Here is a 12,336-nt window from a genome sequence, read left to right on the forward strand (position 1 = left end):
TGGCGGGGGCATTGTCAGTGGCAATGGCAGTGGCAGTGGCGGGGCTGTCCCTACCCGGCAGTAGCGCAGGGCGATGTCGAAGACGCGCGTGGTGCTGCCCACAAGCCCCACGCCGATGCTGTCCAGGATCATCCTCTTGCTCCGCTGCCGCACAGTCGGGGACAGGTGCTCGGGCCGCGCCGCGCGGATGAATGAGGCGAAGCTGCTGGTCACTGTGTCCTCGGGAGCGCTGCGGGCCGCCACTGCAGCACCAGGACACCAGGAGGGGACAAGGACAGCGGTGAGCCATGCACTGCTGGCTGCAGCTCCATGTCCCTGGTGTCACCAGGCCCAGGGAGCTGCACCTGCCCGAGGCAGGTGGGTCAATCTGGGGAGCCCTGCAAGGGCAGGGAGCTGGAATTCATCATCCCCATGGCTCCCTTCCGACTTGGGGTACTCCCTGATTCCAGAGGTTCTATACATAAAATTTCGTATTCCACAGATGGGGTGGTTTCCAGAAGGTTCAGGTGAAGAATCTTCAGAGCTCAGCCCCATCCCCTCACCTTGGGGTTCCAACAACCATTTTTGGGAGGGATCAACACAAATTATGTCCCTTTATCCAGAGGAAAGCCAAACACAAATGGACCACAGAAATCCAACACTTCCATAATTTTTTTGGAAAGCAGGACTAGACCCAAAGCCTGGATTTATCCAGGTGTTTCATCCTAAAAGACACAGAACCGTCTTGACTCAGCCACCAAAGCTCTTAAGCCTTATGTACTCAAATGGATGCTAATCATTAAAAGTAAGTTAAAATTCTATGGAAAATACCCAGTTTGTGTCTACTGTATATTTTAATTTCAGTGACAAATTGCCTTGTTTAGATTATATAAAGATATATCATTATTATATATTAATTTTTATATATTTTAATAATTTATACATTAATTTATAATTTATAAAATTATTCAAAATTCTATAATTAGAATACAGAATATTATTAATATAATTATATTTATATTTCATAGAATTAAAATTGTTATGGCCTATTACAATTTATACTGTTAATTTGAGAGTACACAGGAGAGCAGGAAAAATAAAATTCCATGTGGACATTTGCAGGATGGTAAATCCATACATATACTCATGGGTGGATGTGGGGGCGCACACATTGATGGAGATAAAAGATGAATTAATGTCCAAATTTAATGGATCATGGGCGAAAAAAATTAAAAATACTTTGCCCCAAGAGGAAAGCTCATCCAGATCGGCAGGTACACAGGAGGCTTTGGTTTTGGAGCAGCAAACATGGCAATTAATGAAATGACCATTCCCTAATATCGCTAGTTTGGATTCATACTGAAATGTCACATCAGTGACTCACGGAGCGCTGGCTCATGATCGAGCTCACCTCGAGCCCGGTCTGAGGCTCCTGTAAACACAGATGGGAATGCCATCACGCCTGACTCACCGGGAGAAAGAACGTCCCCCTCCCGGGACCGCGTTCCTATAGGAATCCCGGCGTTCCTATAGGAATCCTGGCACTCAGCACCCCGGGACCGCTGTCCAGCCCAGCCCGGATCCCCCCGGAGCATCCCCAGGTCCCCCCGCACCCCCCCCGGAGCAGGAGCGGTGATGTCAGGGCTTGGAGAGGCTGCAGGAAAATCTGCTTCCATCACCCAGCACCCAGAAAAGCTGGACTGGTTCCTCCCCGGCATCAAATGCTCTTTGTCACCTCAGCAGGCAGTGAGGTTTTTTAACCCTTCAGCTAAAAGCACTCCATGACTCTGGGGTTTTCCTTCTGGTACAGCAGGACTTCATACAAACATTGAATTTGATACAAGACCAAATAAATCCCTGTGGATTATTATTTTTCTTGTCCTCGGATCTCATTAGGCAACATTCCTTGCATTTATTGTATTAGTAACTCATTTTAAAATAAATTGAGACAATAGACTAAGAATATATTTTAAAATTAGTTAATAAACCTAGAATAAAACAATTAACCAAGACCCCCTTTTAAAAGAAGTTAATAAACTTATACTAAACCAAGAAAACTTTTAGAAATAAGTTAATAAACATAATAGATCAAGAATGTATTTTAAGATCAGTGAATAGCCAATCTTAGATCAAGTTAAGAGACACAATATACCAAGTGTCTACACGGCCAAGTTGTGGTTAATTTATCCAAAGGTGGGCAGTGCTGGAGCCACAGAAGGAGATCCATGAATGTCTGCAGGCAATGCCCAGAGCAGGACCAGGTGTAAGTAGGAAGCAGTGACAAGTGGAGGAGTTAAGGATCTGAGCCACCCTTTGAACACCTTACAACTGTGGTCAAAGAATTTGGAAAGTCTGGTTCTAAACCAGTTAAAGATCTGGTTTAGCACAGGACTAAAAATCCACATTTTTACTCCTTGCTGCTTTTCTCCTGGTCCTTTATCCCCGAGGGCAAGAAGAACCACAGGACCCCCAAATATTTGGAAGCTTTTCCTTCCAAGAATTTGAGGATTTCTCTGGGTGTGCTCAGCCCAGCACCTTCTTTTCCAGCAATTATTTAGGGATGCCCGCTAGGAAAGGATGGGGAATGCTGAGAGATACAAACCATGGGTAGCAGTTTTGTGAACTTGCCGAGAGCTTGCCAAGAACTTCTGGGATTTCTAGAGGAGAGACACAGAGAGGGAATTTGTCACTGGAGCTGCTGGAAGGTTTCTCGGAGCAGTTTTCCTGGTTGTGCCTCTCATCGTGAGACACTCACAGATCAAACGAGCATGTAAAAGTAACAACATATTTAAAGGAGGGAAAAAAATATTTTCCGAAGCTGCGTCCAGCAGGGATGCCAAGAACATCCAGGGAAATAAAGCCACACAGCTGAAGGGGCAGCAGAGCCTGTGCAGCCCTGCCACGAGATCCTGCAGCGAGTGGGACCAGCTTGGAGCGGGCGCAGGGAGAAGAACCCATGGAGCACATCCCAACAACAACAACCCCCAGGTGGCACGGTCCAGGGGATGTCTGGGACACATGAAAGGAGCAGGATGGCAGGAAAAAGTCAGTAGCTGAATTAAGTCACTGTGAAAACCACTGGAATTTGTTAATTTTGGGGCAGGTTCCCGTTTAGTGCCACGATCAGCCAGACCAGCGGAGGAACTGCCCGGAAAGTGACATTTCCTCCTTAAAGTGCAAAAGGTGAGCTCAGGGGTGGGGAGGGTTTGCATGGAAGAGTTTTACCTGCAAGGTGGAGTAGACCATGCTGGTGGCTGCTTTTCCCAGTGCCTTTCCTGGCTCGCTGTGCTCGGCGCGAGGGATGGCAGAGGTGTGTGGCTGGAAGGTGCTGGTGGCAGGGTTTATATCTGCGTCCAAAAGGCAATTTGCTTTCTGTTTTGTGCAACTGGATTTCCAGGGGGATGACATCAGTCCCTGGGGAGCCAGAGGGTGGGGGGAATCCGTGAGGAGGGGTGGTTTGTCCATGCTGGACAGAAGGGAAACCCTCCCCCCCTCCACACACCCCCGGTTTCAGGAAATAAATAAAGATTTCAGACAATAACGGACAAGGTTCAAGGAAACTCCTGTCTCCAAAGTGCCACAGGTGCCAATGGGTGAAGCAACTGGCTCCAGGCTCCTCCTCCCAAGGAGGACTATAAAAGTGAGATTCACCAGGAAATGAGAGGGACAAGAGCATCCTCCCATTGAGCTGAAGTGTCACCAAAGCAGGTAAATCCCAGCTGCAGAGGCAGAAGTGAGGCAGTGGTGGTTTTCTTGGATGCTTTTCTTGAATACCTTCAGTGTTTGGGTGTTTGGCTGAGTCTTTCCCAGCTCTCCTTCTTCTCCATCTCCAGCTCTGCTGGGTCACTGAACTGGGAGTGCAGCCTGGAGCCTCCAGGGAACACCGGGAGCCTTCATTCCCAAAGCAATGTTTGGATTTTGGGGGAGTGCCACGGCTCTTTGCTTTGTTCAGCAGTGGAACCTGGGGACATTTATATTTTGGGCAGAGTAACAGCCTGGAGGGACATACCTTTATTTAAAACTGGATTTTTTACTAACCCCCATGCAGACGTTTGTTGTAACAATGCATCCCTGGCAATTCCGTCGTGGTTTGCACCAGAGGAGAGGCAGGGTTGTGATGTGAAATCCAGCTGTGTGTTGTGGCTGCGCACTGTTCATCTCGCTGTGTGTTTATCCAAAATGAATTTTGTTCTCTTTCCATGTTTATCTGGAGAGAAGCAGCATTTCCTCAGAGCTCTGTAAATGTTTGTTATCACTAACAAGGTGGGATGGAAAACTAATGGCAAGGTGCCCCTGGGGATGAGTGAAAATGGAATGGTTTGGTGCTTGCAGATGTGTCCCAAGGTGTGGGGAGCCTTGCTCCAGCCTCCTGGGGACAGAATATTCCTGTGCCCTGGAATATTCTTGTTAATACTGGTCATGGAGAAGCAGCAGCGGCTGTGAGATGCACAGAGAGATTCCTGCAAACATTACAGTCCCATGGAAATGGGATGAGATGGGAATGACCTTTCCTGGGAGGGGCTGAAGTTGCTGTGAGGACAGCAGGGAGTGAAGGAAGTGGTGTCCAGAGCCTGTCCCACGCAGCTCCGAGGTCAGCAGGGACAAGATCCAGCAGGGAGGGAGGACCTCACAGAGCATTCCTGCAGCCCCCAGGGTGAGGGATGTCGGGGAAAGCGGGGAGAGGAAAGAAGGTGGAGGGGGCAGGATGAGGGAGGGTGTGGCTTTGGCTTTGCCCTCGCTGCGCGAGGGATTTGAGCAAGGGAAGGATCGTCCCGGGCTGCCCCATCCCTCCGGGAGATGCAGCTCTCAGGCAGCAGCCCAGGTGTCCAGGTGCCTCCTCAGCACGGGGACATCTCCATCCCGTGGTTCCCTGGACAGTGGCTGTGCTGCTGGTGCCCTGGGCGTGCAGAGAGCCTCTAATCCCACCTGGCACAGAGGGACTTTCCATCTGCCCCCCTGCCTCCTGCACAGCCCCACGTTATCCTGTTGCACCACCAGGGTTCTGTGGTGCGTGTGGAGAAATGACAGCATTAAGGACAGTGACAGCACCCATGGGTGCGGCTATCCCAGGACCAAACCTGGGCATATTTGATCAGAAAACTCCCCTGGGGGTTCCCCTGCTGGGCCTTGTTTTTCCAGCTCAGTGCAGCCCTCGGCATTCTGGTGCTGCTGCTCCTGAGACAGCACCAGGAGGATTTTCCTGGGTTGATGTATCCTGACCTTGCAGGAAACTGAGGCAGGGACAGTGCCCAGGGATATTGTGCCCAATGTCTCAGGGCAGGGACCACGAGTCTGGGTTGGTGTGGTAGGGGTGGGTGTGAGCAGTGGCTTCCTCCTTTTCCACATCTGGGGCTGGATCCTCTCACATCCTTCCCCTTTACACCTCCTTGGCCTGACAGCATATTCTGGTGTTTGTCTTCCTTCTCCCGTGTCTGCACTGAAGAGAAGGAAAATATCCCTGTGAGTTGTGTCTCTCCTTCCCTCCCCAACCTCAGCTCTTTGTTGCAGGTCTGTTATGCAGAAAACACCAACAAAATGAGCTTTGGCAAATTAAAAACCACTGCTGGGAGCCAAGGAGTCACCTTGCCAGCCCAGCTCCCTCCCAAATCCCAGCTCACCCTCTTCCTGGGACCCACTCCAAGCAGGGGCTCTGAGTGTGCCTTTGAGCCACTGCCTGGGCTCTTTCAGGGCAAAACATCTGGAGGAGCTAAATTTTGTGTCTCATTTCCAAGTATAACCATTTAAACCAAACTGCTTCTTTATATAGAAGTGTCATTTAAAGCAATAAAAGAGACTAAATCATGGAATCCACAGGCTCAGCTCTGCCCAAGGGCACAGCATTCCTTGGGACCTCCTGAAAGGCAGTGCCTTGATTGGAAAAGGGAGAATTCCTCCCTGGGAACTGGGATTTGGTGCACCTCCCACCCTGAACCCAAAATCCCAGCCTTTAGCACAACCAAGTAATTGAATAATTCATTGCTCCCCAAGCTTTGCTTGGAGGTTTTTAGCCTTTCCTTATTTGATGAGAGTTGATGTTGCCAAAGCAGTTTGGAGCTGTCGGAGTCGATTTATCCTTCATCCTTCTTCCTTTGGGGAAATGACATCCTTTAGAATAAATGGAAAGAGGAAAACATGGGATTTATAGTAGAACAAGAGAGTCCAGAGGGTACTGATGTTTGCAAAATGTAAATTTGGGCTGAGGATTTGTGTGATCCTGGGATTTAGGTTTGTTATTATTCCCATATTATTTTTCTTTGGGTGGTTCTCCTTCCCTCCTCCTCACTCCCCCTAACAATAGTGGAGCTTTCCTCCCTTTCCAAAGGGTTCTTTGGAATGGCTGAGAACAGAATACATCACCTTCTCCCTTTCCAGCTTTTTTAGCTCACCAAATATTCTAAAAATACCCAAATAACAAGAACATTACTGTTTTATTTTCATCTTTGTTTCCCGAAAAAACCCTCCAGAGAGAAAACTTCAGCTCCTGGTACCCAGGAGTGCCGAGGAGTGGAAACGTGGGGGCTGCCTGCAAACAGACGAGTTCATGGGAGAAATATGAAGGGTTTGAAAATAGCCTATTTAGTCACTGGGGTTTCAAGAAAGGGATGGAGCTGGAAAATTCCATCTGGAAGGGAGACTGTGTGTGTGTGTGCACCGTGCCTGCCCTGTTTGTCTGCAATAGTGGATAAGAAACGTCCTGGAACGGCTCAAAAATACCTTGTGGGTTTTGTCTGGATGTTTGCTGGTTTGTGTTGGGCTATTCATGCCTCTCCATCTCCAGCAGCCTGGAGAAGAGGGGACAGCAACCATCACCACCACCTGCAGCGCTTTGGGGCACCTAAACATGTTTTTGCCAGGAATCCTGGTTGCCTAAATAGGTTGTGTGTGTTTTTTCTGGATGGGGCTGCGGAAAGTAGGCACCTCAAGTGGTGCTTTGAATGGAGCCTTTGTCTGCAGCGAGGAGCGGGGAGGAACATGGAAACACCTGAGCTTGTCACCAGCCTGTCCCTGCTCGGGCCAGGGGCATGGTTCTGCAGCCTGGCTGGGTGCTGTCCTGGTTCAAGGCAAATTTTGGAGAGAACCCCCAAAGGGGCTCCTCTATGAAAGCAGATTCATTTAGCCCCTCCTCACAACTGCTCCAGGAGAAAATACCTCCTTGGAGAAAAGTGGAAAAAACCCTGTTTATTAAACAATAAAACCTAAACAATATTAAAAAATAAAACACCTTGTTGCTCCAGAAAAGATGACAAACTGAGAAAGTCCCCTCCCGGGTTGCAGCTCAGCTCACTCAGTCTCTGATCAGTCCCTCCGGTGCTGGAAATGTCGCGGGCCAGGCCTGGCCCAGTGGGCCACAGGTGCAGCTGCCGGTGCTCCCCTGGGTGTTCAGTCCAGAGCAGGTTTCAAGAGGTCCAAAGAAAAGGGAAAAAACCACAGTCCACGTAACTTCTTTGCCTCAGCTATCTAAACTAACTAAAACAAAGGAGAGCTCTGTCCCACTGTCTGTTCATCCACAGACAACACAATCCAGGAGCAAGAATGTGGAGGAGTGAGTGCAGTGTCTGAAAACAAACTGCCCACTTCTTCTCTACCCCCTTCACTCTCTGCAACAAGTCTTAAAGGTGCAAAACTTATTATTCAGCCCAAACAAAACAACTGGGGATAAAAGCATCATATAGTCAGCCCAGGACAGGTGCCCAGGCCTGGTGCAGAGGGCCCGGCTGGGGAGGCTGTGGGGGCAAGGCCCAACTCTGCTGTTTTGTCTGCAAGGGCCATGGCGAGCACCGAGGGCTTCGCCGCCGTCTTCTACAGCGAACCAGGGGTGCTGGGGCTGCTCGGCAACGTGGTCAGCGCCTTCCTCCTGTGCCTGCAGAACTTCGCCGTGGCCGCCACCGGCCTCGGGCCTCACACAGCAGAGCAGGTCCTGGCAGGTGGGTGCTGCTGCTCAGGGTGGCGTGGGTGGGGCTGAATGTCCCCTGAGATCTTTGAGGGTCATCCCCATGGGCCAAGGGATACCACTGGTGGGAAATGTGGGCTGTCTCCATTGTGCAGGTCGGTGTGCTCCTGGGGATGGCTGCTCCTCCTTCCCCAGCCACTGGGCCAAGTATTCCAGGTGCCATTCCCTGCTAGATCCAAACTGTCGTTGGGGCCTGCTCAGCACACTGAGCCAAGGGGCTTAGGGGCCACACAGAGAAATTTCCGTAAAGGTGGGAAGAGGGGCAGGCAGAGGCCACAGGGCTGCTCACAGGAAGGCCATGGGATCTGCTGTGGGGTGTACCCTAGAACTTCCTGCAGCTCCAGCCTTTTGTGCTTGGCTTCACACCTGACCCCTTCCTGCATCCCTCAGGTGTCCACCTCATCCTGATTGGAGGCTTTGTCCAGCTCCTGGCCGGATTTCTCGCCTTCCGCAAGTATGACCACCTTGGAGGCGCGGCCTTCCTCACCTTCTCTGCTCTGTGGAGCAGCTATGGGGCCACAAAGGTCCTGTCTGCTGCGTATCCCTCCCCGGAGAACACAACGCTCCCCTCCGGGAACGCCAGCCAGTTCCCGGCCGCCGGCACGGCCCTGCTCTCGGCCAGCCAGAGCTCCGTGGCAGGGCTGGTGGCCTACATTGCCATCTCCTTCATCCTGTCCTTCTGCTCGGCCACTGTCAACTACATCATGCCCTTCATCTTCGGGGCCATCGCGCTGGCCCTGGGCTTTGAGGCGGTCGCGCTCTTTGGGGACTGGGCCCTGGTGGTGTCCGGGGTGCTGGAGCTGGGCATTGTCCTGTGCGGGCTGTATGGGGCTGTGGCTCTGCTCCTGAAGGGCATCACCCAGAGGTACGTCCTGCCCGGCTTTGGGCACCCCCTCTTCAACGTCCTGCTGCTGGGATCGGCACAGAAAAGCTCCTCCAAGGCCCTCGGGGAAGAAAAGAAGAAGAACACCAAGTACGCAGAGCCGATGGCCCTGGGGAATATCTGTGACACTGTGTCACCCTTTATATTTGCCTTTTACTTCTTTGGGTACATGAAGACATTCTGTGTGGGGGCAGCGTGGATTTCCATCATCTCCAGCTGCCAGCTGCTCTCCAGCTTCTACAGCTACCTCAGAGGGGACAGCTACCACACCACCAAGTTTGGTGTCCACAGCCTCCTGTGGCTGGTGATGTCCTGGGAGGAGTTTGTGCTCACCGCCTTCCTCGGGCTGCCCGCGGCTCAGGACAGCAGGCTGGGAATGTTTGGGGCGTGGTTCTTCCTGGCCACTGCCTGCCTGCTGTTTCTGATGTCGACCCACAAAGACACCCTGGAGATGCTGCAGAACGCCTCCTTCATCCTCCTCACCTTGGCCTTCGTCCACCAGATCCCGCTGCCCGGCGCCCGGCCCTTCCTGGGGGCCGCCTGCAGCCTCTGCACCGCGCTCTCCCTGTACGCCGCCTTTGCCAGCCTCATCAACTCCATCGGGGAGAAGGCTCTGATTCCCGTGGGCGCCCAGGCCGTGCCCAGCTCAGCTCTCCAGGCCATGCTGGGGGCTGTGCAGAGCTGGCTCTCGAGCTCCAAGGACATCCCCAGCGGCACCAGCGCTGCCGTGCCGGACTCATTGTTCTACATCTGCAATGGCCTGGCTGCTGCCGCCGCCGTGCAGGGCACTATGGGCGCCCCAGGCAGGCAGCAGCTCTCCATCCCCTCCGTGCTCATCCCGGGGGCCCTGGGGCAGCTGTTCGTGTGCCGGATCCAGGTGCAGGGTGGGAAGAGGTTCGGGTCCGTGCTCCCCTTCTGCTACGCTGCCTTCTGGGCAGCCTGGACCTGGCTGCGCCTGGCAGGTAAAGCACAGGATGGTTCCTGGCTTAAGGGGTGTTCCCAGGGAATTTCAGATTGCTTTCTCTGATGGAATTCCTTCTTTCAGGAGAGTCAGTGACATCAGGTTTACTGATATTCCTCCCTGGAAAAAGATAATTCACCAATCACCCCAGTTTGCATGTGGTTGCTATTGCTGCAGACACTTGGTGCCCTTAGTTCCAGGAGTTCAAGTTGTGTCTTCAACTCCAATAAAATGCAAGATTTCCCTGCAAAAACATTGTGAGACAGGGCTGGCTCTGGGCTGTTATCTCAGAATAACAACTCAGGAGACGCTTTTAAGCAGTCAGAGACTCCAGCTTCTGGATTTCTCCTTCGGGAGCCTGGAGAAGTATATTCCAGCTGGTCACAGCCATGAAAGAAGCTCTCAGAAGCTGAGCCTGGCTTTTAAAAGCTGCATTTTGCTCCAGGTGGGCAGAGTGTTCACACAGCCTCTGTGCCAGGAGCTCTTAAAATGAGCACCTGTGGGGACAGTTAAAGCTGTGGCTTGGGACGTGTGGCAGGAGCTGCTGAAGTGTCCAGCCAGGCCCTGAGTATTCCAAGCTGGAGGTAAAATCCAGAGCTTTTTTTGGATAACTGTCACCAGCCCCAGAGTTAATACCTCAAATACTTTGCATGGCAGAAGCAGCGGGTGTCGGTGAGGGAGGGTTTTTGGGAGGCCACCATCCAACAGCTGGAGGTGTGGTAATCCCAGCTGAGGCTCTGCCACTCTCCTGCCACTCTCCTGTCACGCTGCTCTTTGTGGTTTGCTTGTAACCAGATGTGCTGCTCCTGTTTCAGGCCACTTGCTGGACATCAGGGCGGGGCACACCGAGGGATTCACTGCTGGCTCCATTGCCTTTTTGGTGCTCAATGCTTTTTTAATCATTTTGGGTAAGTCTCAGAACCACGTGGGATGTTTATTGAGGGGCGCCTGGGGTCAGGTCATGAATCCTCCTGTGATTGCTCCGTGGTGGAGATGCACCAGTGAGGGAGGCTCAGCTCTGCCTGTCACTCTGATTAAGCAAGAACGGAGATGTTTTGCCCACAGCCAGTAACAGAAGCTGAGCTGGGCTTAGGAGAAACAGCCCCAAGGGAATGGAAGAACATCTCAAAGAAAATAAAAGGATCAAATCAGGTGAAAGTGTTCGACGCACTGGGCCACTGGCTCCAATCCACAGCCACACTCCAGCCCAGCTGGTGTAAATCAGAACCTGCTTGGCTGCCAGAGAAGTGTTTTCCGTGTGAGCGCAGTGTCCTGGCAGATCAAGGGTTTGGCAGCGTGTCTGTGGAACCCGAGGGCTGAACAGACCCTGGCTGTGCCTCTTTGTTCCTCCACCAACAGGGAAATCAGAGCTGGGGCTGCTTGGTTCAATCAAACAAGCCTCAGTTGATTTAGGAACTCTTCTGCTGGTTCATGGACATTTTATAGGCTGTGCTTGATGTGGGTCCCTCTTGTTTGTGTTTCTTTCCACAGCTTCCTCTTTTAACGTGGTGCTGCTCTGCCTGACCCTGGCCATGGAGCTCTTGACCGTTTGTTTTCTGCTCTTTACACTGGAGAACCTCCCTTTGCCATTTGAAAGTGAGTTTTAGGGAAACCTGGACATTAAACCTTCTCTCACAGAGGGCAGGGAGTGGGTCCTGGGTAGGGGAGCAGTGTGGGGAAATCAAGCAGGATGTTCCTTTCCCTGGAAGTCTGGGATGTGTGCAAGCATGACTGGAGAAGGAAACCTTTCCTCCTATCACCCCCAGGGCTTTGAGGTTCCAAATAAACCCAATACTGCTGGATCAGAACACCTCTAGAGGTTCTGTCCAGCGCTGCTTCCCAGTGGATGTTCCCTGAGGTGTGGGATGAACTGGATGTGCCACAACTGTCAATGGCTGTAGTTCTGCTGAAGCCTTGGCTTTGCTGCAAGTGACAACTTAAGTTTTAATTCCAGGGAGTGCTTTAGCAAGGGGATTAGTGAGAGCTTTTCCACCAGGACTTTGTCACCACAGAATAGAATCACAACACCATGAAATCCAAGTGACTGAGTCCAACCATCCCCACAGCATTGACAAACCCTGTCGCCAAGTGCCCCATCCACATTGTTAAATCCCTCCAGGGATGGGGATTCAATCACCCTTCCTGCCTCTGACTCTGGGATTTTTTCCAGTTGTGGTGCTGAGCATCATCAGTGTCATCTGCTTCTATGGAGTCGCAGCCTCTCTCACCAACTGCATGTTTGGGAAGGACCTCCTGATGATGGGACCCCCTCTGCTCACAGTAAGAGGTCTTGGCATGGTGGTGTAGCTTCCTTGCTCAGAGGGGATGTTCTGGGGCCTTCAGTGCAGATTCCTGTGGAATTTCCCTTCTGCCGAATCCTTCAGTGCCATTGAAAGTCCTGGTCACAGCACTTCTGTAGGGAGCCACGAGCTGGAAATGAGCTCTCTTCCATTGGGAATAACAATGGAAAAAGGGCAAGGATGTTCACAAGACTCATACCTTGATCCTGGGGAATCAGCCGTCCCCAGTCTAAGAATTCCTCATAGACTGGAGTTTTAAAGC

At 51.7% G+C, this 12,336-nt stretch overlaps 1 protein-coding gene across 1 annotated transcript in view; it reads right to left on the reverse strand.

The window, feature by feature from the left end:
- The window catches only part of LOC102041070 (cis-aconitate decarboxylase-like), a 6,418-nt gene extending 3,193 nt beyond the window's left edge, over positions 1-3,225 (reverse strand). Inside the window, exons 1-3 of the mRNA XM_005428767.1 lie at positions 3,205-3,225; positions 2,582-2,636; positions 55-242 (exon numbers count right to left, since the gene is read on the reverse strand). Coding sequence (XP_005428824.1) covers positions 55-242; positions 2,582-2,636; positions 3,205-3,225 — 264 coding nt within the window. The remainder of the gene's footprint in view (positions 1-54; positions 243-2,581; positions 2,637-3,204) is intronic.
- Between the last annotated feature and the right edge of the window lie 9,111 nt (positions 3,226-12,336).

The sequence above is a fragment of the Geospiza fortis genome, unplaced genomic scaffold (assembly GCF_000277835.1).
Source record: "Geospiza fortis unplaced genomic scaffold, GeoFor_1.0 scaffold412, whole genome shotgun sequence".
NCBI lineage: Eukaryota > Metazoa > Chordata > Aves > Passeriformes > Thraupidae > Geospiza > Geospiza fortis.